Source organism: Gadus chalcogrammus, chromosome 17 (genome assembly GCF_026213295.1).
Source record: "Gadus chalcogrammus isolate NIFS_2021 chromosome 17, NIFS_Gcha_1.0, whole genome shotgun sequence".
Lineage (NCBI taxonomy): Eukaryota > Metazoa > Chordata > Actinopteri > Gadiformes > Gadidae > Gadus > Gadus chalcogrammus.
In genome coordinates this window covers 14,072,193-14,100,062 of record NC_079428.1, presented here as the reverse complement: position 1 = coordinate 14,100,062, position 27,870 = coordinate 14,072,193, and the positions used below count along the sequence as shown (strand labels likewise).

The window sequence follows — 27,870 nt, the reverse complement described above, 5'->3', positions numbered from 1 at the left end:
ACTTGATTGTCTACAAAGTTAGTACAAGCATGCTCTACCTTATTATTGCTTTTCTAGGACTAAAGAACATTGAACTGAATCGATGCCTACAGAGGTATTTATCCTCATAAATGCAGCTTCAACACTCATCTTGAGTAAAACGAGTTGTTATTTCAGAAAGGAACCATGATAAAAAATATTTTCTTGATCAAGGGAAGTAAAAAGATAAATGAGAAAACTGGCATGGACAACTCTCCTTATCGAGTGTGTGTTCTCTGCTTGTTGCCAGGTAACATACACGCCAAAAGTTTGTGTAATACTTAGCTCGTACCCAATATGCTCCACACCATCCCACTGTTTGCAAAATAGTACTACTATCTAGTGTCGTAATAATAAGATGATTGGGCAGTTTATCTCCTCCTTGCCAATCAATTCAAATTAGTCACTTTGATGACACATTCATGCTTTTAGTCATTTATCAGAAAAAAAAAAGACCAATGCAGCACCTGTAGTTTCCAAAGCTGTTGCTTTTCTGTTTCAGATCCATTAATAAATACTTCTACCTCTCATTTTTCTTTTCCTTCTCTTTTTCAAGAAATTAAGCTTATCTCGGCTCTGGTGTCCTGTAATGGTGAATATATTATGAATTAGAAAATAAATTCATAATTCAAAAGTGATGAAATAAGGGTAATCATTGTTAACTGACCCCTGCAATCAAGCCAGAACCTCAACCTTCTGATGAGTGTGAGTCTGGGATTGTGTATGTGTATGTGTGTGTGTGTGTGTGTGTGTGTGTGTGTGTGTGTGTGTGTGTGTGTGTGTGTGTGTGTGTGTGTGTGTGTGTGTGTGTGTGTGTGTGTGTGTGTGTGTGTGTGTGTGTGTGTGTGTGCGTGCGTGCGTGTGTGTGTCTGGGACCAGTAGTACCCCGTTTGGACCGACCTGAGTCAGCGAGTGACTCACCACAATAATGATGGGTAACTTGTCATGAGGAGGAGCACTCCAAGTGCACATTTGTTTTAGGAAAAGAAGAGCGTTCGATTAGATAATATCAGAGGGTTTTGACGAGCGAGAGTGACTAACGGTTATCTCTTGAAAAGTACTTTGTTCCCAAGTGGAGAGCCTGATGGAAACAAAGTGGGCTAACAATGATGATATAAAGATATCTATGAAAAACATTCTAGCTTCAGTGCGGGGAATTCAACCACATATATCATTCAGCAGAATCGGCGTGTATCCTGCTGAATTTTTTTCTTAGAGTAGACTTACTTTACAAACTTTATTGATATTGAATGACAAGGCAGTCTGACATTTTCAGGCTACTTGCGTGTTCCCGCCTCAGGACAAGAGCCTATGTGACAATCAGCCCGGCCATTAAGATATATATAGCTGTACATTCATAGCTGCTTCAGGCTAATATTCTCAACACACGATTGCTAAATACTGCAAGTTTTCCTATTCAAAAGGAGTCACCTTTTAAATCGAACATATATATATATATAAAACATAGATAAGTAATGGCTGCTCCTAATGAGAGCTACAATAAGTTGGTTTTTGGTAGTAGGATTGAAAATTATTTCGTTATTCGTTAATTCTATTTTGAGTTACAGCAAAGTTAACCCTGGAGAAAATACAACATATGCTCTCAATTCAATGTCAACTCCTAAAATTCATAAAGACTCATGATCCCATTATCCTATTACTGGGTAATACAATTACTGATAATAGATAAAATTCAGACATTCAGATAGTCATTAGACAGTCATTTGGCGTATCGTGAGAATGTAAAGTCTTTGACAAATATTTTTTTATTGTGTCACATCATTCGACAGGTGTGTCTTTTTCGTAATGCTGATCCCCGAGTCATTCGAAAGCAGGATATGTTCTGAAGTACATATCCTTTTGCTGTCTATCCTGCTAGATTCAGTCGGGTACATCAAAGACTTTTCTGGTGACAATTCCCATGATGCATTGCTCTTTCAGCCAAGATCCTGAGCAAGGCCAAGAACCAAACAATTTCATAAACTTAACCACCTGACCACATCCTAAAACATCTCTGACTTCATACATATGTCTGTCCATCTCTGAGCTCATACTACACTTAACCATCTCTGACCTCATACTATACTTAATCATCTGACCTCATACTATACTTAATCATCTCTGACCTCATACTGAACTTAACCATCTCTGACCTCATACTATACTTAACCATCTCTGACCTCATACTACACTTAACCATCTCTGACCTCATACTATACTTAATCATCTGACCTCATACTATACTTAACCATCTCTGACCTCATACTACACTTAACCATCTCTGACCTCATACTATACTTAACCATCTTTGACCTCATACTGAACTTCAGTGTTTCCCTCAGCACTGTATGGTTATGGATAAATAATGCATTGGTAATACTGTTCACACGATAGTCGTGCCATAAAGCTTTTTGAATGGAATTGAAACGGCGGCGGCACCCCCCAAGCCACCCTTGACTTAGTAATTTCCTTGGGGAAACACTTAACAATCTCTGACCTCATACTGCACTTAACCATCTCTGACGTGACCTCATACTACACTTAAATATCTTTGACCTCTACATTCACTTGACCTGTACACCCATCCTTGGTGGGTGTACATCCTTGAAATAACAAAATTTCTAATGCATTGTGAAAATGTTCTAGAACGAGCCAGAGTAGTCCATCTAGCTGCGGCTTCCATGTCCCCTCTTGATTCCAGAATGGGACTGAGATGGGTGGATTGAAGAAGTCACCGGGACAGGTATCTGGTCTCTGTGGGTCTGCACCCGGGAGCTGGTCTCCTGGACTCTAGCGCGTCCCATCTCTGTACAGGAGCGTCATAGTGGGGGTGTCGTGTGATCACACTCCTACTCAACACACAGCCCGATGCTCCCCCCCCCCCCAGTTCTCTCACACACACACACACACACACACACACACACACACACACACACACACACACACACACACACACACACACACACACACACACACACACACACACACATAAACGCATGCACAAACACACAGACACACATTACAACACACAATTGCCCACACACATACAGTTCACCTAATGCGTGAGGACACACACACACATGGTTTAACGAATGCATACTGTATATGTAAAAGGGAAGCACCCACACACATAGAAACACATATATATCAACATACACACCACACACAAACACACACACACAACCATACATAAATACAAAATCACACATTTTGTCGTGCTACCGTCAAAATTAACATATCATCCCACCTCCCACATTTGCAGACTTTATTTGTGTGCTACAGCTGTTGAATATATCGGTCTCTATCGTCCCCTAGAGAATAAGTAGGTGATAATATGATTAAATACAAGGCAACAAATAATAAAGTCTTTGTCCATCTCTCGCTCAGTCGCTCTCATGTCAGAACTCTCTCTCTCTCTCTCTCTCTCTCTCTCTCTCTCTCTCTCTCTCTCTCTCTCTCTCTCTCTCTCTCTCTCCTCTCTCTCTCTCTCTCTCTCTCTCTCTCTCTCTCTCTCTCTCTCTCTCTCTCTCTCTCTCTCTCTCTCTCTCTCTCTCTCTCTCTCTCTCTCTCTCTCTCTCTCTCTCTCTCTCTCTCTCTCTCTCGAAATTACGGGGGTGGAATTATCACATGTAGTCCTACTCCAACGCAGGCAGGATGGGTTCTTTACGTACCAAGTTACGTAACAACCCACTGGGTGAGATACATTCTCTATACCCTGAGTGTCGGGAAACTGAGCCGCTCACCTTGTTGAAGAGGCTAATTTGGCTAATGAGACGTTATGCCGGGGAAACGCTGAAAAAGCTAAATGATCTAGAAACTCGCGGTTGAGGCTTAAGTAAGATTGACGTTGTGACGGAAGGCTTACTTTTATGAACATAATTACAATGTGACAATTATAACAAAAATCAACATTCACACAAACAAAGCCTAGCTACAACGCTTTATGGGGAATATCGCTATTCACTCCCCCTTTCAGCTGCTAACCAATTAGCCACACATGCATCCATTACCGCCAAACTTTTTTCTCACCACCTCCGCCCGCCCCCACCCACCCTCTAAATAATTAATTAGTGAATGAATTGAATTTTGCATTGACCAAATTCCATAACTCAGATATCCTTACCACATTATCAAAGTTGCAGTCACGTTACATGTGGATACATCTGTGAATCAGTCAACGGTCGGAACTACTCATTAAGGCGGAAAAGGTAGGCTTCGCTTCAACCCAAGAGGATGTTGTTTACGTCACTGGGCGCCACTGACCGCATGTCCAATCATAACAAACACCAACGCGCGTGAACTTGAGCTCTTCAAAGTGGTGCAAAGAATACATGGATACGCCCCCGCGCGTGCGCCGGCTCTTAGATACATGACTAATGACCATTGACCAGTCAGTCATGTGTCTATAATCAGTCATGGATCTATACTGTATCCGATTTTTTTTCCACCACTGCGTCTTTCTTAAATAACAATGCTCTCTTTAAATGCAACTTCCACATCACTTTAACTTAAATAACAAAATGACAATAACTTTAAACACCTACCTTGTGAAGGTGAATACAGGTAACGGGTCCGAGCAACGAAGCGTCGGGCGACACTCTGACTCAAACAACTAGCCTCAGCAAGAAAGCAGCATAGGAACGCTTTGGAGGCACGCCTGGCTGCAAGTCTCTCGCCGGGAGAATGTTCTTGTCAAGAATGCGCAGAGCAGTGTGACAACGGCACTGGAAGAGCGCATTTCAAATTTTGAGCATCTGAAGCCACTAGTCACACAGCAACACCGCGCGTGGTGTTCTCAACCCCCAACTACCCCCACAAAGTCCGCGGACAACTCCCTCCAATCTGTCTTCCACTGCGTACAACGCTGAAACATCTGCATGCGACACACACACACACCCTACACGTACACACACACGTACACGCACACGCACACGCACACACACACACACACACACACACACACACACACACACACACACGCACACACACACACACACGCACACGCACACACACACACACACACACACACACACACACACACACACACACACACACACATACACACACACACACACACACACACACACACACACACACACACACACACGAACGCAGACACACACGCACATGCACACACACGAACATGCACACACACACGCACACAAAGACACTTGAATTTTTTGTACAATCCTTTACCAAGAAAATGTCATATTCATTGGTCTTGTTGTTGATGTTGTCATGTGATGCATGGTTTTAATACTTAATTCATACATTAGGCTATTTTAATTTCGGGTTGGTCATGTTTTGGTCATGATAATTGGAATTTGGTTATATTGTATATTGGTTTCTATGATACATCAACGGAGGCTGTACTGTCATTGGCTGAAAGCCTCCGAATTGAACATAAAGGCAAACAATAGACAAGAACAAAAATTGTAAAAGGGTAATTGCCTAGGTACTGATTGAGGCCTACCTATTTTGGATCCTGCCAGCTTCAAGTTGTTACCGCATATATCCGCTTGATGGCGCTGCTTGCGATCGTTATCATTAAGTATCAGAGAAGGTGTCCTGGTACGGTAGATGGCAGTGTCTGCCAGTGTGTCCTCAATCACGATACAATGATAATGACTGCATGAAATGTCATATTGCATCAAGCAGGAGCATCAACCTCCTCTTAAAATGGTAAATTCCAAACCACTCTTATTCGCAACGTTTATTTGTACGCGTTAAGATGTAAGATGACATGAACTAACTACAGTAGCCTATTCTTTTCATAAAAAAGTTGTTAAAAAAAATCCAATTGTCAGGCTGGGAGCTGTTGGTGACACTTGTACCTCAGTAGGCCTACTTAAAAAAATAACACAATAACTATCCAATATCCATATGCTGTTGTGTTCTAATCGGATGGTGACTGACAAAATGTCATTCTGTCACGGCAGCCGTCCATGTACAGTAGGCAATATTAGACAGGGGCGTTGGAAGCGATTTAGGACATTTGGGGCTCCCCCCCAACCCCTTGAGCAAGTATAAAGATGTTGAGCCATGAGGGAGTCTGCCCGCAAGCCCACATCCTAGATGCAGCAGAACCCTCAACAGAAGGACTCAAAACAGCAGGATTGCTGTTTTTTTTTACCGGTTGGTAACCACCACTGTAATGTCACTGATCAACTTTAGGGGGCAGTCGTGTATAGGTGTTTACCAAATAAGTAGAAAGGAGCTATTTTGTTGGAGACGCGATTGTTCTACCTCCATACACAGTATTCCACCCAATAAACAAAAGTATTGCCTTTATTTGAATTATTATAATTCTAGAAATAAGGAAATGTCGTTTTGTAGAACTCAATAAACAGTATGTGTCAAAAAGTAATCAGTGTCGAATTCCAATCCTTATTTGCCTAGAACTGATCAAGAATTTTTTGCATTTTTTTCGGATCACCATGTCAACATATATCAGCCACAAATGCAAAATGTCTAAACCAATAATAATCGACTTCCAGAGGTCTAAAGAAAGACGGATCAAGATCCACCCACAGACAGACAGACAGACAGACAGACAGACAGACAGACAGACAGACAGACAGACAGACAGACAGACAGACAGACAGACAGACAGACAGACAGACAGACAGACAGACAGACAGAAGTCTTTGAAACAAATGGGTAATTACAGGCACACACACACACACATGCACATGCACGTACACACACCTTTGCACAGGTGAGGGGTTTGGGGGGGGGGGGGGGTAGATAACTGCATTAGCATACACACTTAACCTGTTTGATACGGAAGCTGTTGTAATAGCTTATTGAGATTGTGTCATGGTCTGTCTGTTTTACTTTGGTATCTCTGTCTTGCTCCCTCCCCTAATGTGTGTTGCGTTTCATGTTTATTTCGAATGTGTAGACAAAACAAAAACAACAAATTTTGCCAATTACAACAATGAAGCCATTCAAGAATGAATAACAAAAACAAAAATAATAATAGTAATAGTAAAAATAAAAAGCAAAAAGAAACAAGAAATAAAAATAAACATTAATGTAAACATATCCAAAAAGGAGTGAGAAGAAGTAAAAACTTATGTACTCCCACCCCTCTTATTACTTACTCTGTATGTTTAATATTAATAATAATAATAATAATAATAATAATAATGATAATAACAATAATAATAATAAATGAACATAAAAATGTTATGTTATATAAATAAATATACATATGTAAGCAGGTACATATATATATATCTACAATATACATTTAACAAGTAACAGCGTGTATACACAGTATACCTATACATACATACTCAAACCCACTGACTCTTAGTGCAGTTCACTATATCCTGTGAACACTACATTTGTGTACATTCTTTTAAAAACATTGATGTTTGGACATTGCTTATGTACTTCGCTCAGATTGTTCCACAACTTGACACCTGTGATGGAAATGCGTTTCAGCTGTTACTCGTTGAGTGCCCTGTGTGTGTTTGGTATTTAAGCCCTTGTCTTTCCTTTGTTCCTTGTCGGATCATTTTAGTTTGTGGTGAGTTGTGTCCTGTTTGTTACCTATGTTCCCGGTGTTCCCTGTGTTACCAGCGTTCCTTGCCTTTTGCGTTAATAAATTATCCTTTTATTGAACTGTCTGCTATTGGGTCCTACCTGCCTGCCTGCCACCCGCTAACCTTTGTGTCTTTGTGTCTTTACTATTAGAATATTGGCCGTCAACACAGAGAACTCTGCAGCCATGACCAATTACCCCCCCCCCCCCCCCCCCCGCCACACACACGCACACACACACACACACACACAAATGGTCACACACACACAGGCACACACACTCTTGAGCAGATTTTCCATCAGAATTTTTAAGAGGGATTCTTCAGGGAGAGACAATAGCAGCACATGAATATATTTAGACCTGCAATGAGGGCAGGGCCCGGCAATTAAGGAGGTGTGTGTGTGTGTGTGTGTGTGTGTGTGTGTGTGTGTGTGTGTGTGTGTGTGTGTGTGTGTGTGTGTGTGTGTGTGTGTGTGTGTGTGTTTGTGTATAATTTGTGTGTGTGTTAGTGTCTGTGTGTGTGGGTCTCTAGGTGTGTGTCTATACGTGTACGTTTAGAGTGTTTATGTCTTTGTGCGTTTGACTCTCACGTCTGAGCGTGACACATGTGTGAGTGTGTGTGTGTGAGTGTCTATTTGTGTGTGTGTGTGTGCGTGTGTATTTGTGTGTGTGTGTGTGCGTGTGTGTGTGTGTGTGTGTGTGTGTTTGTGTGTGTGTGTGTGTGTGTGTACGTGTTGGCTAATGGCTATTGCACTGGGGGGTACAGACGGAGCTCAGCCGGGGGGAACCGGCCCCATTCAAGGTTGGTAATCCAATTCTGAGGGCTGTCTTTCATTGGCTGACAATCAAGTACCTACGCAACCTTTCCATACATCAGCGCCCCCTCTCCCTTCTCCCCTCTCCCCCCACCCGACGCATACACACATACACACATATAGACGTGTATACGAATTTTATATGTTCAAGTCAGAGACCTAAAGAGGAAGACAAAGGGACAGAGACAGCAAGACTCTAGATGGTAATAAAAGAATAAAATGAGCGCTAGGGAGCAAAATCGATGGATGTTAGAGAGAGAGAGAGAGAGAGAGAGAGAGAGAGAGAGAGAGAGAGAGAGAGAGAGAGAGAGAGAGAGAGAGAGAGAGAGAGAGAGAGAGAGAGAGAGAGAGAGAGAGAGAGAGAGACCTAGAGAGAGAAAGAGAGAGAGACGGAGAGATAGAGAGAGAGAGAGAGAGAGAGAGAGAGAGAGAGAGAGAGAGAGAGAGAGAGACCTAGAGAGAGAAAGAGAGAGAGACGGAGAGATAGAGAGAGAGAGAGAGAGAGAGAGAGAGAGAGAGAGAGAGAGAGAGAGAGAGAGAGAGAGAGAGAGAGAGAGAGAGAGAGGGAGAGAGAGAGAGAGAGAGAGAGAGAGAGAGAGAGAGAGAGAGAGAGAGAGAGACGGAGAGTGAGAGAGAGAGAGAGAGAGAGAGAGAGAGAGAGAGAGAGAGAGAGAGAGAGAAAGATCTAGAGAGAAAGATCCAGAGAGAGAGATGGGGGAAGAAGAGACAGAGAAAAAAAACATGGATAGAAGATGATAGGGTAGAGAGCCAGAGAGAAAGAAAGAGAGAGAGACCTAGAGAGGGAGATAGATAGATGGGAGAGCGAAAAAATTTAGAATAAAGAAAACCCTAAAGAGAGCATTAAGATGAAAGAGAAAGACAGTATGATTCAGAAGAGAGAGGGATAGTAGACTAGGAGAGAGGGAGGATTGAAAAAGGTCATTTTTTTACATCCGAGCATACAATGCAACTGATTTCTGTTGCTCATAAATTACAGAAACCAAACCAAAACAAGAAACCCCAAAAAACGGAATCAAGATATTAAACTGTTGAAGCGAGAAAGGGATGGAGAGAGAGAGAGAGAGAGAGAGAGAGAGAGAGAGAGAGAGAGAGAGAGAGAGAGAGAGAGAGAGAGAGAGAGAGAGAGAGAGAGAGAGGGAGAGAGAGAGAGAGAGAGAGAGAGAGAGAGAGAGAGAGAGAGAGAGAGAGAGAGAGAGAGGGCGAGAATCGGCGAGAGGGAGGGCGAGAGAGAGCGAATAAATAGAGGCACAAGAGAAACAAAGAGAGAATGTAGAGAATAAACTGATGACAGGAGGGTAAAGAGACCCTCCCCAGAGGGTCACAAGAGGAGCCCACTGTAGGACGAGCTAAAGAAGACACACACACACACACACACACACACACACACACACACACACACACACACACACACACACACACACACACACACACACACACACACACACACACACACACACACACACACATACATACACACAAACGTCCCCTTATGTCCCTTTTGTCAGCCCTGGAAACCAGAGTCCCCCCTCACCCTCCCTTTGGGAGAGGTACCACATGAGTGGGGAGCGGGGACACACACACACACACACACACACACACACACACACACACACACACACACACACACACACACACACACGCACACACACACGCACACGCACACGCACACAGACACACACACACACACACACACAGACACACACCACACACATACTCACACACACAAACATGCACACACACACACACACACACACACAGAAAACACAAACGTTTTATACTCTCACCAAAACGTTTCAAATAAAGAAGGGTAATCTAAACTGACTGACCATTTCTAGCTGTCAATCACTCAAGTCTGGCCGTCTCAACACATTATGACTCACTTCCGACTTTGTTGACATTTTAATGTTGCGGCCCACACACCCTTTTTACACTTCAGCTTTGTGCCATTGTTGTGTGAATGATGAGATTTGCCCCCAGGCTGAGATTTTCTGAGATGTCATCCATCAAAACCTCAACTCCTACCTTATCTCAAGACACCTTCTCCCTCCCTTCCAAGACCTGTTGTCCCTCCCTTTTCCTCCCCGGTCCTTTTCCTTCCTTTAATATTTGCTTGTTCCTGGTACATCCAAGGGTCCTCCATGTGTTTTTTTCGAATGCATTACAATTATTGCTTACAATTCTTCTGTGCGACTGGATCTGACCTTGGCGCATCATTTGAATGGAATGAGTTCGATCCATTCCTCTTCTTCTGATTTGGTTTGAATTTATTTGTCAAACACACACACACACAAACTGGACACCCTTACGTGCGTTCGATGTCCTTATTATAATTGTGTGTTTGGCAACACGCTATTGTTCCTTTAAAGGCCAGGCTAGCGTCTGTCAGAGGAGACGACTTTGGTTGTAATTGAATAAGACATGGTTTCACTCAGACGTTGAAGTGCCCCTGACAACAAGGAACTTACGACGTAGGTTGGATATCCTTTATTTGAATCTAACCAATCACGATAGGTGAAGCTTGTTAGATTAAAACATAAACAACAGTAGCCCCTGTTGTTTAATTGCATTCCATCGGCTGACGATTCAAGTACCAATCAAAACACAGCGGAGTACTTAACGATGTTACCCACAGGGGGGTAACATCGGGGCGTTCTACTAATTGCAGCTCTGATCCATGTAGGTGTGATGGGGCCCATGTACTGTATCGTCATGGCAGCGCTGGGCACCAATGCAGTCACTCAAAGCATGCAACACATATTACAGTTTTTTCCTATCGTTTTCGGTCATGTACCCATACTATGGTCACTTTTCCCTATCACTTAACACAGTGGGCTTTAGAGACACACACCTCTGCATATCTGTTAACCTTTGGTGCAAAATGCACTACAACAACCACACCACAAACAATGCTGCCATAACTTAACACATGTTTCCTCTCAGAACACTATGACCTAAAAAACACTAACATCTTGTAGCATTGCCAATTGCATATATAAAATGTTGCTGTGTCCTCCAGTTTGGCATATATTTCCTGTAGTGTTGCATTGAAAAAAAGAGAAAAAACACAGACAAACACTTCTTTGGACTACAGTAATAAAGTTTGTAATATTACAGTATGACAATCCAAGCCAAGTATCTGCTGACAGTGTTCATATGTCGGTTTACCTCCCACAAAAGATGTCACAATTGAGTGTGGTAAATGTACTGTAATTGTAAATACAGTAAATACTGTAAGTGTTTTATGAGAAACTGAGAATAACAATTTTCAGTTTTTGTAATGCAAATTACATACAGTAAGTACGTAATATATGATCCAGAAACAAATCACAAACACAACAGTTTTTTTCACTGTGCTTTACTTTTTGGAGATTTAGCTGAAATGACCACCAGGTGTTTTGCATTGCAAAACGTATCCTCTGTGTTTTGTACAGATCATTGTATGTAGTGTTGCTTTTACGTAAAAAAAAGTAATTCCATGCCAATTCACCAAGAACTATGGTGCACAGGGAGAAAAAAATCTAAATTACTGTAAAATAAAATAAATAAACTATAAACTAAATATTTTTTCTTATTCAAACATGTAACTTCATTTGTCTGTCCAAATGCAGCATCTTTCCATCTACAGTGATCTAAATTACTGTTAGGTTTTGAACAGAAAGTTCACTGTTTTGAACAGAGTATCTAAACATTGGTAAAATATGCTGTAGTTCCACAGCGTTTTGCCGGTAGTGAACATTGACTGGGGCAGGTATCCATGAAAATTGGAAGAAGGCGTCATTGCCAGCATTTGTATCTTAGCATAGGGGCAAGTAACTACAGTTTGGTTCACATGGTCTACTGGTATGCTCACTGTGTTAAGTGTTTAGGGAATGTGAACATGGTTTAGGTAAATTGCCTAAAACGATAGGAAAAAACTGTAACTCCCACCCACAGGCCGCGGCGACACACACTCCGGGTTAACTGCTTAAACATCAGGATTGTATTGTTCAGCTCTATTGTACTGGAAAGAGTAGCAAATCTTCAACAGTTATCTATTAATACTGAATGGTCATGCACTTACGTGTCTGTAGATATGTATAGATGTATGTGTGTGTGTGTGTGTGTGTGTGTGTGTGTGTGTGTGTGTGTGTGTGTGTGTGTGTGTGTGTGTGTGTGTGTGTGTGTGTGTGTGTGTGTGAGTGTGTTTGAATATCAATGGGAAGCTCATATTTTATTTCATAGCCTGTAAAAGCAGGACTAGTTTTTTTTTTATCGTCCTTTTAGAAAGGAGAATTGTTGATCTCTTGTTCCCTGCGTGTTATTGTGGGTGTGTAGGCTTTGGGCTCTGTTACCCAGCATGCACCTGGAGCAGGCAGGGGTTTCAGAGGATGGGTGTTCAGAGAGGCAGGAGCCCACCTACACACCCAGTGAGCAGAACAGCTGCGCTCATCTGAGGTTCGAGGCTGGGATTTCGAACAGCACATCACACAAACGCACATACCTGCGCATGCAAGCATGCACGCATGCACGCTAACTAACACACACACACACACACACACACACGCACACGCACACGCACACGCACACACACACACACACACACACACACATATATGTCCTTGCCACACGTTCTCACCTCTCTGTTGTCACCCACACTCGTCCCGTCTCCCAAGAGCAGATTTGCCATCTGGCTATAAATTACATCTATATTTTTTTAAGTTTCAATATTGTGAAATTGAACATAATGAACCTGTTCAATTCGATGCAAATTACATATTGTGCTCAGCTCTGGTCTTTCATCGGATTCACCATGTTTTCCATCTCCTCTCCAAGAAAACCTCTGAACTGTGTCAGCCATTTGATTCACGGCTTCAGTAGCATCTCACGCCATATAAGCCAAGCACACACAGACACACACACACACACACACACACACACACACACACACACACACACACACACACACACACACACACACACACACACACACACACACACACACACACACACACCCACCCACACACACACACACACACACACACACACACACACACACACACACACACACACACACACACACACACACACACACACACACACACACACACACACACACACACACACACACACACACACACACACACACACATTCTCTGGCCTTGAAATCTCCTCTCTGAATGATCTCATGTCAATTGAATCAGTTTTGTGTTGGGCGGCGTATGTGTGTGTGTGTGTGTGTGTGTGTGTGTGTGTGTGTGTGTGTGTGTGTGTGTGTGTGTGTGTGTGTGTGTGTGCGTCAGTGTGTGCGTTTGTACCTGTGTATGTGTGCGTGAGCATGTCTGTATGTTTGGGTTGTTATATATAGTTTGTCCGTTTGTTGTTTATTCATAGGAATACATTCAGAGGGATGGTGATGTGGATGTCAAAGTTTTGTTTTCCTTTGTAGCATGGTGTGTGCTGTTGTGTGTGTTTGTGTGTATGTTTTTGTGCGCTAAAGACCTATTTGTTTCATTTTTCATAGAGGACTTATTCAAATCCTCTTTATCCTCCCTATTGTGTGACACACCCATACACACACAACACGACAAACAAACACAGGAAACCAGCAAACACACAACTCTGATGTCCTTCTGTCTGTCTCTGCTGTCTTTCTGTCTGTCTCTGCTGTTCTTCTGTCCATCTCTACTGTCTTTCTGTCCGCCTCTGCTGTCCTTCTGTCTTGTTCTTCTGTTTGTCTCTACCGTCCTTCTGTCGGTCTCTGCTGTCCTTTTGTCTGTCTCTGCTGTCCTTCTGTCCATTTCTACTGTCCTTCTGTCCGTCTCTGCTCTACTTCTGTCTATCTCTGCTGTCTTTCTGTCTGTCTCCAGAGATGTTGTCCCCTGCAGCAAGATAGTTCAGCCGTCTGTCTATGTTCACAAGGCTCTCTCTCTCCCTCTCTCTCTCTCTCTCTCTCTCTCTCTCTCTCTCTCTCTCTCTCTCTCTCTCTCTCTCTCTCTCTCTCTCTCTCTCTCTCTCTCTCTCACTTTCTCGTTCTCTCTCGCTCTCAGTCTGTCTCTCTCTCTAACTCCCTCTCCTCGCCCGTCTGCATCTCTCTCTCTCTCCCACCCTCGCTCTCTCGCACTATCTTTTATTTCCATACTCCTACACTACCACACATCATTTCTCTCTCTCCTATAGCCCTGCTTCCGGTGATTAAGTAAAGGGACGGAGAGAGAGAGAGGGACATTGAGAGAGAGAGAGGACGACAGACGGTCAGACAGAGGGATAGATGGATTGAGAACATATAGAAAAAAATAATGCGTAGGTTGAAGCAGGTGAGGAGAGAAAGTGGGTGGCGAGACGGGAGAAAAGACGAGAAAAAGAGGGAGAATTCTAGAAGAAAGCACTCATCAGTGAAATAATATAATTGAAAAATATATATATATAAAGCCACTATAAAGATGTCATTGTGAAAGCTTTTAAATTGGAATATTCTGAAATATATTTCAATATTTTATACCTATATATATATATATATATTTATATTTTAATATTTTAATTTGTTACACATCTACCCTTAGGGTTTTCTTTAGGGGAGAAGTGTGGGTGTTGGCAGTTTTTTTATCAGCCTACTTTGCTTTTAGTTTTATGCATGTGTTGTTTTTCATGCAATTGCTTTATCAATATTATTCAAGCCAGTGAAAGCAGATGTCAGAGAGAGTGAGGGGGAGAGAGAGAGAAAGAGAGAGAGAGAGAGAGAGAGAGAGAGAGAGAGAGAGAGAGAGAGAGAGAGAGAGAGAGAGAGAGAGAGAGAGAGAGAGAGAGAGAGAGAGAGAGAGAATCCAGCTATGATGACACGCAGTAGAGCGTTTATATTTCTCCAGACCTCCTGGCTTGGTGCACCGTATCTGTGACAGCAACCAGAGTACATCATCAGGGATAAGCTGCTCCAGAGCTTGTCATTGGTTCTGATGATGCTGTGTTGAACCAAACACTCAAAAGGCACACTATACCCCTTTGTATCGTTGTGACTGAATGTGAGCCATAAGAATTGTGCTTTCTTACAGACATTGAGCCGATTCTGGACTACTAAGGATTTGAAAGGATTGTTTCTGGCACCGATATGTGTCAACAGGTTGGTGTCTGGTGGTTAGCAAAGAAGAAATAATAAGAAGAAAGAAGGCTCAAAAGGCTGTTGATGATAAACACAAACATGTTTTCCCCTCAATGTTCAGGTCCATGTAGATAACATTATTCAGTATTCAGTATTCAGTATTATTCAACATATTCCACGCCAGACACCTAATTTCTCTACCTTCTCCGTCTCAAACTAGGTTTCTCTATATGTCAGGAGGATACTAATTTAGACAAAGAAATTTAACCTGAATACATTGGCAGCATTCTTACAGGTGACTGCAACAAGTCAAACACAGAAAGCATGTGTAGTAATAGTTATGGGAGTTTACAATAAATATGCTTGGATTCAACTTGTCATTCGCTTTTCTGTGTGTGTGTGTGTGTGTGTGTGTGTGTGTGTGTGTGTGTGTGTGTGTGTGTGTGTGTGTGTGTGTGTGTGTGTGTGTGTGTGTGTGTGTGTGTGTGTGTGTGTGTGTGTGTGTGTGTGTGTGTGTGTGTGTGTGTACCCCTGTGTGTAGGCATGTGCCGGTTTCTGTACGCAACCAAATGAGGTCTTGGCTCGATGGCAGTTTTCTTTCAATTAGTGTCTCGTTAGAGGCCCCGTGTGATAGGGGCCCGGTGGGATGGGAACCTGTGGGATTGGGGGCCCTGTGGTTTCTTTGAAGTGACAGAGAGAGAGACAGAGAGGGCTTAGGGGAGAGAGAGGGAGAGAGAAACAGTTTGAGACAGAGAGGGCTAAGGGGAGAGGGACTGAGAGAGAAACAATTTGAGACAGAGAAGGTTAAGGAGAGAGGGAGAGAGAAACAGTTTGAGACAGGGAGGGAGGTAGAGAGAGAGAGAGATATAGAGAGAGAAACAGTTTGAGACAGAGAAGGCTAACAGTAGATAGAGGTAGAGAGAAACAGTTTGAGACAGAGAGGGAGGTAGAGAGGGAGAGAGAGAGAGAGAGAGAGAGAGAGAGAGAGAGAGAGAGAGAGAGAGAGAGAGAGAGAGAGAGAGAGAGAGAGAAAGAGAGAGAGAGAGAGAGAATGTTTGAGACAGAGGGCTAAGGGTAGATTATTTTAGTTTTAAATTTCAACAGTTCAAACAAAATGCTAATGCTTTAAAATCACTAGTATGTTTAGAAAACTAGCTTATCTAATAAAAACTTCTAAAATCTAGCCAGAGTCTCGCTCTAATATTGACCATCCATACTGCCTTTGCCTCCTGCCCTTCCCTGTTCTCCACTCTGTTTTTTCTGCTAATTCAAATAGCCATCATTGCCTCACCTGAAAGGAAATTAAGGAGCTGGCATTTTTCTTTTTCCTCGTTTTTGTAGGCAGCTCCCATAATAAAAACCCTCTCAGTAAAAACCAAATCAAAGAAACTAAAAACCAAAGTTAAAAGAGAGAAGAAGCTTGTGAGCCTCCCGCACTCCGTAAACACATGATAAATAGTGTTAAATTATGTGTTCTCATAATGTTATTTCATATGTTAATAATATACCCCTATATTATGTGGATTACGACCTATTTTTGTATCCAACTTTATTGTACACCGATGTGATTGGTTGTTTTATTTGTTTCTGTATAGAAGTGCATTCTGGGTCATTGACCGTTAGTGAAGACAAAGCACATACCATGGCTGCTGATGATGTACCGGAGCTGTGAAGAAATTAATAAACAGAAAAAGGAAGCAATGTAAGACGTGATTCTTTGTCAACATGACAGACGAACATGAAAATGCAACAGGTTATGGGCCCAGACGTGATACAAGAGGAGGAAGATGGCAAAGGTTAGTCTTCAACGGAGATGAAAATAACCTCGAACTGTGGGAAGTGAGGTTTCACGGCCCCATGCGAATGCTCGGCTTGAGGGACACAATATTCTCAACGGATGATCCAGATCCAGAAAAGAACGAAGAATGCTATGCGGAACTAATTAAATTCCTGGATGATAAAAGCCTATCATTGGTGATGAGACTGGCGGCCGATGACGGCAGTAAAGCCTTGCAAATATTAAGGAGCCATTACGCCAGTCAGGTTAAGCCCAGAATTATTTCCCTATACACAGAACTAACTTCATTAAAAAAGGAGTCGGGAGAAACTGTGACAGACTACCTCATCCGAGCTGAAAAGACAGTCACTTCGCTAAGAAAGGCAAAAGAGGTGATAAGTGACGGGCTGATAATAGCCATGATTCTGAAGGGACTTCCAGAATCATATAAACCGTTCGCCATTCATACGACGCAGAGCAGCGAGAAATTAACGTTTATCCAGTTTAAAAGTAAACTACGAAGCTATGAAGAGACAGAAAAGTTTGACACTAAAACAAATCGGGCAATGTAATGAAAGCAGACATGTCGTCTATCGTTTGCTATGGATGTGGAAACCATGGCCATATGTCAAAAGAGTGCTGCCAAAGAAGTGCGGCAAAATGGTGCAACTACCACAGAAGCTCCACACACAGTGACGAGGTATGCAGGAGAATAACAAATCACAAAGATGATGTCAAACAAATCGCGGATGGACAAAAAGACCAAGAGAAAGAACAAACATTCGTTTTCAAGGTAGGTGAAAAATTCCTCCCGGACAATATTAAAAGTAACGGACTAATGGTAGATTGTGGAGCAACATCACACATCATCACTGAGGAAGATGCATTCGCAAAATTTGACGAGACTTTTAACCAAAATGCACACTACATGGAGCTAGCTGATGGAACCAGGATGAACAACATGGCATTGAAACGAGGGGATGCAGAGGTGTGTTTGCTGGACAGAGAAGGAAGATGCAGCAAGGTCACACTGAAGAAGGCCTTATTCATACCGTTATATCCAAAGAGCATATTCTCTGTGAAAGCAGCTACTACTAATGGAGCCATGGTGACATACCAAGAGGGACGGGATGAACTGATTCACAAAGATGGGACTGTTTTCCCCATAGAGGTGCACGAGAGAATGTACTACTTGATAACGGTAAATAACAAACGATGTGTTACAAATGCAGTTAATGATATGATGTCCACTGACAAAGTGAATTTATCTTGTGATGTCAAAACATGGCATGAGATTTTGGGACACTGCAATATTAATGATGTGTTAAAATAACCAAATGTGGTAGAGGGTATGAAGATCGAAGGTAACACCAAGATAGACTGCAATGTGTGCACTGAGGGAAAATTCAGCAAACAAATAGATGAAGAGATTTTCATAGTACAACCACACGGTTTTGAAAAGACATCTGAGACGGGAGGAAAATTAGTTTACAAACTAAAGAAATCCATTTACGGACTAAAACAGAAATTTATCCGACCACTGTGTGTACAGAAAGCAAACAGATAGTGAAACTATCATTGTGTTAATCTGGGTGGATGATTTTATCATCGCAGCTACTGATCTCGGATATGTCGTTCTCGGGCCCGGGGAAATGTGTGTAAACATTTTAGCATCCCAAGCTATCTCGAAAAGGTCGGAAAAGGGGCGTGACCTCCAACAGTAGAGTAAATGTATAAGACAGAGGTTAGTTTCTATTCCCCATTTTTTGTAGGATGGAGGTGTACATTTTTGGCTTCAGGTGTGCAGACACTGCTGGCCTGTGGCCACGTTTTTGAAGACTGGGTTCAAAAGGAGCCGGCACCACGCCGCTTATGAGATAACAAAAGTTTATGTGTATTTCTCTCATAACTTTTTGTCATTATTAAAGAGAGGCCTGATTCAGATATGCATGTTGGATGGCTAGGGTGTAGGTCTGGGAAGAACTTCAGGCCAAAAATCTTGAAAGCGAGCCGCTGGGTGAGGTGCAACGAGATGGAGCACTTGCTGAGTAATTTCCTGTAGGGCTTGAGCCACAGGTTGATGCGCATACGTCCTTTGAGACCGCCTTTGATATATAAGAGTATAATTGAATGCCCTCTTTCATATGATACCACCACCACTGGGACGTGGCAACAGTTCTCCAAAGGGGCGGGGGGGGGGGGGGGGGGGGGGGGGGGGGGGGGGTTTGTGGACAGTACGGGTGTACACTAGACATGAATAGGAAGCAAACTCAGAAGGAGAAGGAGGATTGAAGGAGGATTGACCTCTCACACATATTTAATTAATTGTTTCAAATAACCTGCCTCGTTAAATCAATGAGCATAACATAACACATAACATGGTGTTTTGCTTTCAAAAATAGGTGATAGACAAAGTCTAAACTGCAGAAAATAAAAACACACAACACAATTGACGGCAGCTCCTTTGCCGCGTGGTTTTTAGAGCCATGTAAGGATTAGAGGGGGCGGTCGATAGCAACCACCATAGCAACCATGACAGTCAAGTGACGTGAACGCAGCCCCATTGGAAAAAAATAGAATACATACCCTACACACTCAGGAGATTAATTATATTTAAATTATTATGACCATGGAGCCTTTATTTGCATGGGTTTACATTTCGTTCCGTGTAGCATGGAAAAATCTGAGAAACACTCCCATTCAGAATGCATTGGTTTACATTTCGATATTTGGAGCATCGTTATTTTTATTTATTTATTGATGTTCAGTTTTTGAGGAGGTGCTTCAAAAATGCCAACTCTTCTGCAATCATCCAAAATCCAATGGAAAAACCTGTTCGCTTGTTGTCAAGGGAACCCAGGGCGACACTCACTTCCGGGTTGGCCTACATACGTCATCCCTCCGCCACTCTATACTGTAAAAACACATGTTCAAGTTGAATGATAATGCATGAATTTATTCTTTATTCTGCCAAAGTAACACGGTAAATAAATGGCAAAAAATAGGCTGAGAACGAATTCGTATTTGCGATATGTTCAATAAAACGTAATCACAGACAAAATATGTTTTTCAGAAAAACATAATTGAGAATGCCGAATAGTTCTCTGGGAACGTAATTTTGATTAGATAGGGTTGCTCTGTCAGTTGTCAAAAAAAGCGGACGGACGTGGTCTCTATAGCAACAACCTCAGCTACCCAACACTGATCAAAAAAATTATTGTTTCTCTCAATCAAAGCAGCAAACAGGACAACTGATGTCCATAGCCTTAACCCGTACATGTTGTGTAATGGACACGTTGGTGTAGTTGTGTTGAGTAATGTCACAGATTTCACTGTAAAATTGCCGTTAATGTGCAGCCATCGGGTCTTCCGTTAGCCATTACATTGTAATGAGTGGAAAACCCCCTGCGTCGAAAAAAGGAGCACAAGGCCCTCCGTTAGCCAATGAGATGAATGAATGTCTTTGGGCACCTTTTACAGTTAAAAAGGGCCCAAGACTTAAAAACACCCTGATAAAACAGAGGTAGCCCACTAAATTTTAAAAGTTTAGAATCAATTAAAAACAAAGCAGCATCCAACCCCAGGTAATCTGCATGTCTGAGAATGCAGCTGGCCACATCTCTCCACACTAGATCAGCCGGGCCTGTGAGATATTTCTGTAAAAACTGTGGTCTAAAAGTGGCTGTCGGGCTGGCCAGGTGGATGAGGCCCTGTCCCCCCTCCTCTCTGGCTAAAAACAGCACCCCTTGTGGCACCCAGTGTAGACCATCCCAAAAAAAGTCAACCATTTTTCGCTGTAGTTGTGCTAGTAGGTTTGGAGGTGGGTCTACACAGGTTAAACGGTGCCACAGTTGGGGTGCTACAAGGTTGTTTAAAACCAATACTCTACCTTTAAAAGACATTTGAGGGAGCAGCCATTTCCACTTGGAAAGTTTTCCCTCAATTTTCTCTGTGACGCCCTCCCAGTTCTTTTGCACTATGTGTTCCTTACCAAGGAACCCCCCCAGGTACTTAAAACCATCTTTTTGCCAAGTCAGGCTCTGGGGAAGAACTGGGAGACCGTCGTGCCACTCACCGACAGCGAGGGCTTTGCTATTTTTCCAATTCACCCTCGCTGCCGATGTTCCGCTTAACCTTTCTACAGTGTTGGTTAGAATGTCTACCTCTCTCTGGTTTTTAATAAAAACAACAATTTCATCGGCATAAGCGCTTAAAACAATGCCACTATTAAAACCCGGTAAAAGCAAACCCTGTACATTTCTTAGTAAACTGTTGAGGAGGGGTTCCAGGGAGAGTGTGTGCATGCCGGACAGAGCGCAGCCTTGCCTGATGCCCCTACACACCCTGAAAGGAGCACACAGACAGCTGTTGAATGTCAGCACACTCTCAACATCACTGTACAGCACCTTGATCTTGGCTATGAAACCAGCGCTGAACCCAAATTTCTCCATAACTTTCCAGAGGAATTTGTGTTCAACGCGGTCAAATGCCTTTTCCTGGTCTAGAGAAATCAGACCAGTGCTGTACCCCAATGACCCGGAGATGTCCCAAACATCACGAATGAGGTGGACATTGTCCACCATGGACCTGCCGGGCACACAGTAGGTCTGGTCCCGGTGGATGACCTGCTCCATAGCTACCCCCGGCCTGGAGGCAAAGAGTTTGGACAGAAGCTTGTAATCCACACACAGTAGAGACACAGGGCGCCAGTTTTTAATGTCTTGCAGGTTACCTTTTTTTGGGAGCAGCGTGATTACCGCTCTCCTGCAGGACGTGGGCATTAAACCAGAGGCCAGACTTTCATTAAAAACATCTAACAGATCCTTAGCAAAGATATCCCAGAAGGCCTAATAAAATTCCACACTCAGGCCATGAACTATTGTAGAAAACCTTGCATGCCCTGCAGAGCGGCTAGCAGCTCCTGCATTTGTAATGGCCTGTTGACAGGGGCGGACTGGCCATCGGGAGGTTCGGGAGATTTCCCGAACGGCCGGACGATTTCAGGCTGAGCCGGCCGGCCGTAATTCTTTTAGATATATATATATATATTTTTTTTTTTATTCTTTTTTTTTTTTTTTTTGTAAAAGATGTAAAAAAAAATGAAAAAGTTAAGTAAGCCCTGATTTGGGGTGGCCTGCTGCCGGATATTTACTTACAGCGCGAAACGGAGCTCTTGCCTGACGGTGAAACGGGGCCGATGTATTACTGTCAATTTAGAGGGGGGAGCACCTCCACAGTGTATGGGGGAAAAGCGAGCGGCCGAAGCGAGCGGCCGAACGGCCCCTCCCAACTTGGACTGCTCCGCGGTCTGTCATTTCTGATTGGCTCAGCCTGACACACGGCCGGGTCACTTACCCGGTACTTCTCGTTGATCTCACTGAAGTTACACAGAAATACGAAAATGTCAAAAAGGAAAAAAGGTGGTGGAGAGGCAAAAGAATTGGGTGGCGCTCAGAAGTTGAGGTTGAAAAGGAAAAAAAAATTAGATCACGGCGACGCCCCAGTCAGCGAGACCAATGGTGAGGCGGGAACAGGACACAGCAGTATAGCTATGACAGGTGCACTAGTGAGCATGTTTGGCAATATAATAATGACTTGAACTAATTATGGAAGTACCAGAGACGTCGGAGAACAATTCATAATATTGTAATGCCCACGGAAGAGGCAGTGAATGAAGTATTGATTAGAGAGCGATTTATTAGATACCACCGCTAATAAACCATTGGAACACTTCAACACCGGTAACCACGGCAACGCACAACAAACCCCGGCCCGCCCCCATCTCCCAAACCCTGTGTATGTGTATGACAATTTTTTTCCACTCAAATAATTGTATCTTGCACTATTTAGATCATTTTCAGCCTTGATTTACCTTTCTAGGCACATGCAATTTCTAATATTTTTTGTACATGGACAAGATTGCTTGTCTATGTACATTTCCCAGTGATCTTCATAATATTCTAAACACATGCACATCCCAACATTGACATGCCGTTGCAATGCACATATCCACGGATAAGGACTAGTTTTTATTATTTTACACCGTGGCAAAATTCTACGCGCGCTATTCCCGCGGTCTCATAAAAGGCCTCTTCATCCCAAAGTCCCGGGCCAAATTTTTGGGCCAGTCCATCCCTGCCTGTTGAGCTGTGCATTTGTCTCCTCAGAGACCTGAGGCAGTCCGTTGCAAAACCCCTCCACCTGAGCTTCCTGCTCCTCATACTCACTACTATATAGTGATGAATAAAATTTCACAGCTCGCCTTCGTATCTGGCTGGCTTCTGTAAGTGTTGTAGTGCCCTGTGTCTGCTAAAAGTGAGTGGATTACCCGCTCTGCCCGCGCCGAAAAAATAGCTAGTGGGAGCATCCATCTCTGCACTGGCCTGAAACCGGGACCTGACCAGTGCACCCGGTACTTTAACATCCAGCAGGTCAGCTAATGCTAGCTTTTTGATCTTGAGGATTTCAATATATCCTCGATCTGCTGTGGACTTGCTCAAACTTTCTAGTTCCACTATATCAATCTCCAGGTCTTTCATAGATCTGGTGATGTATGAAAGACCGTGGTGACGTTGAGGGTGTATGTCTGTGGTGACGTTGAGGGTGTGCTGTTGTGTGCTGTTGACATAAATGTTTAATCTGAGTCTTACTATGGTCCCACCACTGCCTAATACTGCTAAAATCACCCTTCCTCTGTCTAAAAGCATCCCAGAAATACATAAGAACCTCTTTAAAAAGTTGATCAAATGCTAAGACTGAATTAAAATGCCAATAAGCGCTTTTAGGTGAAATATTCAGAATAAAAACATTGCACAAAACTAGAGAATGATCACTAAAACCAGAAGGAACAATGCTGCACATTTTAAAAATATTAAAATTATGCTTAAAACAATAAATACGGTCTAGCCTAGCTGAGGAGATCCTACTCTCTCTGAGGTGGGACCAGGTGTACTGACGGCAGTCCGCATGGGTCCTTGTTACGAACTAGGGCTGGGCGATTTTTTCGGTTTAAACGATTAATTTGGATTTTTACTTTGCTACGGTTTGTGAAATGGCTGAATCGCGATTTAAAAACAGTTCTAGACTCTTCAGATTTGTTTTGCTTAAGGAATTCCGTAGTAGCCCCCTCTCTCACTTTCCAGAACGCGCGCAAAACTCAGCCTACTACAATCACATTCACCGCGCACCCGACAGACGTAGGGGAGAGCCGGGTCGATTGAAACACTTTTCAGTTAAACGTCTTTTTCAAAGATGACGTTACGTATACAAATAATTTGTGATCATCAACTCACATGTGTGTTCTCTTAGTTACACGTGTCATTTAATATATATGTTGGATGATCGAGCTGTTTTTTAACTTTGAACGTAAGTCGACATCTGTTTCAAACGCCCCGCCTAGTCGGGATGTTTGAAACACATGCGGGACGAATGAAACAGCATATTTTAAAAATAAACTATTGACCTTACTCTTGTTTTCATGCAACCATATTCATATTAATATGGCATGAAACAAAAAACACAACTATTTATTACAAAAAAAACTACTGCAGGAAGGATTATACTTGGCGCTCTCGAAAACAGGTTCGGGGGATAACATTTGAACGGTGGGACGTCATTAGACGAAATTTGACGTGAAAGCCTTGCGTGGTTTTCGAGGAAATCGCTTTGTTTCAATCGTCCCGTGTTTCAATCGACCCGGATCTCCCCTACCATAAAAATGTCCACACAGATGAAGAACTCATTCATAAAAAGGGTGCTACTTCAGTTGTATGGAAGTGGTTCGGGTACAAGCAGTCAGACATAGAACAAACTGTTCCGTGTAAGGTTTGTAGAAAGTCAAACACATTTTACAAGTTTTTCAGGGATGGCCTACAAGATCTTTTTTCTTCAGTTCGATTTAAAAAAATCTTTGCACAATGACAGCCAAGTGGTGCTGATTTTTTTATTTTATTTTTATTCTCGTACAACTGATTGGTTCACATAGGCCTAGATTACTTGGTAATCTCCTTTATTTTTATTGTGTTAATAAAGAAAACATGTATTTAAATTTTGCCTTGGTCTTTTTAATTAGTTTAGAGGAAAACAGAAAAAAAAAATCGAGGTTTAAATCGTAAATTGTCCATTAGATTTTATTTTTAGGCCATATCGCCCAGCCTTATTACGATCCCTCATTTATATTAAGTTGGTATTCGTTTTTTGGCACCCCCGGCTGGGGCAGGTATTTCTGTTTCACCCTTTCTCCCTGTGGTCGCAGGCTAACAAGTGATTGCAGGCACAGGATACCTCCCTACTTAAGGAGATCCATCTGTGGTAGCACGCTCTCTCTCTTCCACCTCCTGAAACCCGAAGGATCGTGCAACCGGCTCCTGGCTTCGCCACCGCCTTCCATGGTTTCACCATTCTCATCCCCTGCGTTGGGATCATGATTGTTGGCCATTTTTGGCCTTTTTTCGGATTAATTGACGGGTTGATAATAAACACCCCTGCTTTTGGTAATACCGTCTCTTGGTCCATTAATTCTTTTTCAGCGCCTCTCATGGGCCGTAACATGAATTAATTGGGGGCTCATGTCCGTGTCTTTTGACTAATGTCAATAGATTTGAATTCGGCCTTTGCATAGCCTTCTAGTCTTGTTGGTCTTGTCATTTTTATAGCATGTAAGGATTTTTGTGAGGGTGCGGAACAAGGTAAGTGTAACCCCGGGTACGTGGAGTTCCTGTAGATAGACGTCTGTTTTTTTGTTGTATTTTCGGGCAATATCCGAGGAGGGGGTACTTGAATACCTCGAGCTCGGTACGGCCAGAAGACAAGACAGGGAAACAGTTTTCAGTTCAGGGAGGATGGAACTCTGCGGATCTGGTTAATTGCACTGTTCTGGGCACTCCGCGTTCTGTGTTGCTTGTGTGACGTGATTGTTTACTCTTGACTTTTTGCGCGTTTGCTCTTCGTTTTTTTAATGAAAACATTTTCGTGCTTGCCTTTGGTAGCACCTTGTTAAGTGGTTTGTACGTTGCCTTTGGGTAACGACTTGGCTGCATTCGCGTTGCAGTGATTTTTATGTGCGTTGCAGCAGGCTTTGATCATAGCTTGTTTGCGGTACACTTTCCCTGTGGTTAAACCGCCACCTTGTTAAGCTTTGCCTGACAAGATTTCCAGTGTGTTGTGTCGTAAGGCACACTCCGAGAGAGCATATTTATTATTTATATAGTTTTTACAATCGTTATCTGCTGGGGTAATCAAAGTGAACAACAGGGACAATGGCAGCGGTAAGAGAGTTCATTGATAAATCTGACACGACGTTACTATCTACGTGCACTAAGGATCAGCTGATTGAATTGGATACACATTATGGGGTTCCACTCTCGTATGATGCGAAGCGTAGGAAGTATACAGTAATGAGTGCCTTAATCGACGGTCTCGTGGGGGAAGATATAATTTCTGAGCCCGAACGCCCAGCTGGTCCGGGGGAGGAGTCCGATGATGCAGATGCATCGCCTAATGGAGCCGGTAGGGGTCGACCTCCAACTCCGAAACCTAAGAAATCTCCCGGGCGTGAGATGCCGGGTATTGACCCAAAAATACAGGAGCTACAGCTTCGTAGAGATCTGGGGGAGTTAGAATTCCGTAGGGAGGAGTTAAGGGTCAGAGTTCGTGAGCATGAGCTTGCTTCTCAGATGGAGATTGCAAAGTTGCAGTTTGCTGCTAGGAAGGAAGGCATCGAGATTCCGATGCATCAGTCATTCGATTTTGCGAGACATATTAAACTGGTCCCTCCGTTCAACGAGAAGGATGTAGACCGATATTTCGTCCACTTTGAGCGCGTTGCTACCTCTCTGGCGTAGCCCAAGTTTGCTTGGCCACTCCTTCTCCAGTGTGTGTTGGTGGGAAGGGCCAAGCAGGTATACTCATCCCTATCGGTTGAACAGAGCGCAGATTATGGTGGAGTAAAGGGTGCCATTCTGCGGGCATATGAGCTTGTGCCTGAAGCGTATAGGTTGCCGTTCAGACGCTACCGTAAAACGTATAGGCAAACGTAGAATTCGCTCGAGAGAAAGAGCAGCTGTTTATTCGTTGGTGCGCTGCGCAAAATGTGGCAGATTATGCGCAGCTATGTAAACTTGTCCTGATTGAAGAGTTTAAAAACTGTCTCCCTGATGCCTTATCGATGAACGTCAGCGAACAGAGGGCTACGACTCTCGAGAAAGCCTCTGTTCTGGCCGACGAGTATGACCTTACTCATAGAGTGCGTGATAAGCCGCGGAGGGTTGAGACCGTGAGCAGGCCGAACTCGCCGCTGGAGAGTAGCTCAGAACTCTAGCTCCGAAATAAAGTGCAACTATTGTAGAAAACCTGGTCACCTAGTGACAGAGTGTTTGACCCTCAAAGAAAAGAACGCTAAAAGTGCAGGGTTAGTTGCTATTGAACGAAAGCCGCCACTGTTTCTCAGTGTGAGTGAGGTTAGTGAGTGTGGTGAGTCGGAGGCTTACAAGCCGTTTGTGCGCGTGGGCTACATTTCCCTTCCGGGCAGCGATAACCTAAAACCTATTAAAATTCTTCGTGACACTGGCGCAAGCCAATCCATGATTCTAGAGGGAGTACTACCGTTGTCTGACGA

The 27,870-nt window shown here is 43.1% G+C and overlaps 1 protein-coding gene across 1 annotated transcript in view; it reads right to left on the bottom strand.

The window, feature by feature from the left end:
• rin1b (Ras and Rab interactor 1b) overlaps positions 1-4,232 on the bottom strand; it is a 24,781-nt gene extending 20,549 nt beyond the window's left edge. The window contains exon 1 of the mRNA XM_056575976.1: positions 4,142-4,232. Within this exon, the coding sequence (XP_056431951.1) occupies positions 4,142-4,146 (5 nt within the window). The 5' untranslated portion in view covers positions 4,147-4,232. The remainder of the gene's footprint in view (positions 1-4,141) is intronic.
• Positions 4,233-27,870: the final 23,638 nt, after the last annotated feature.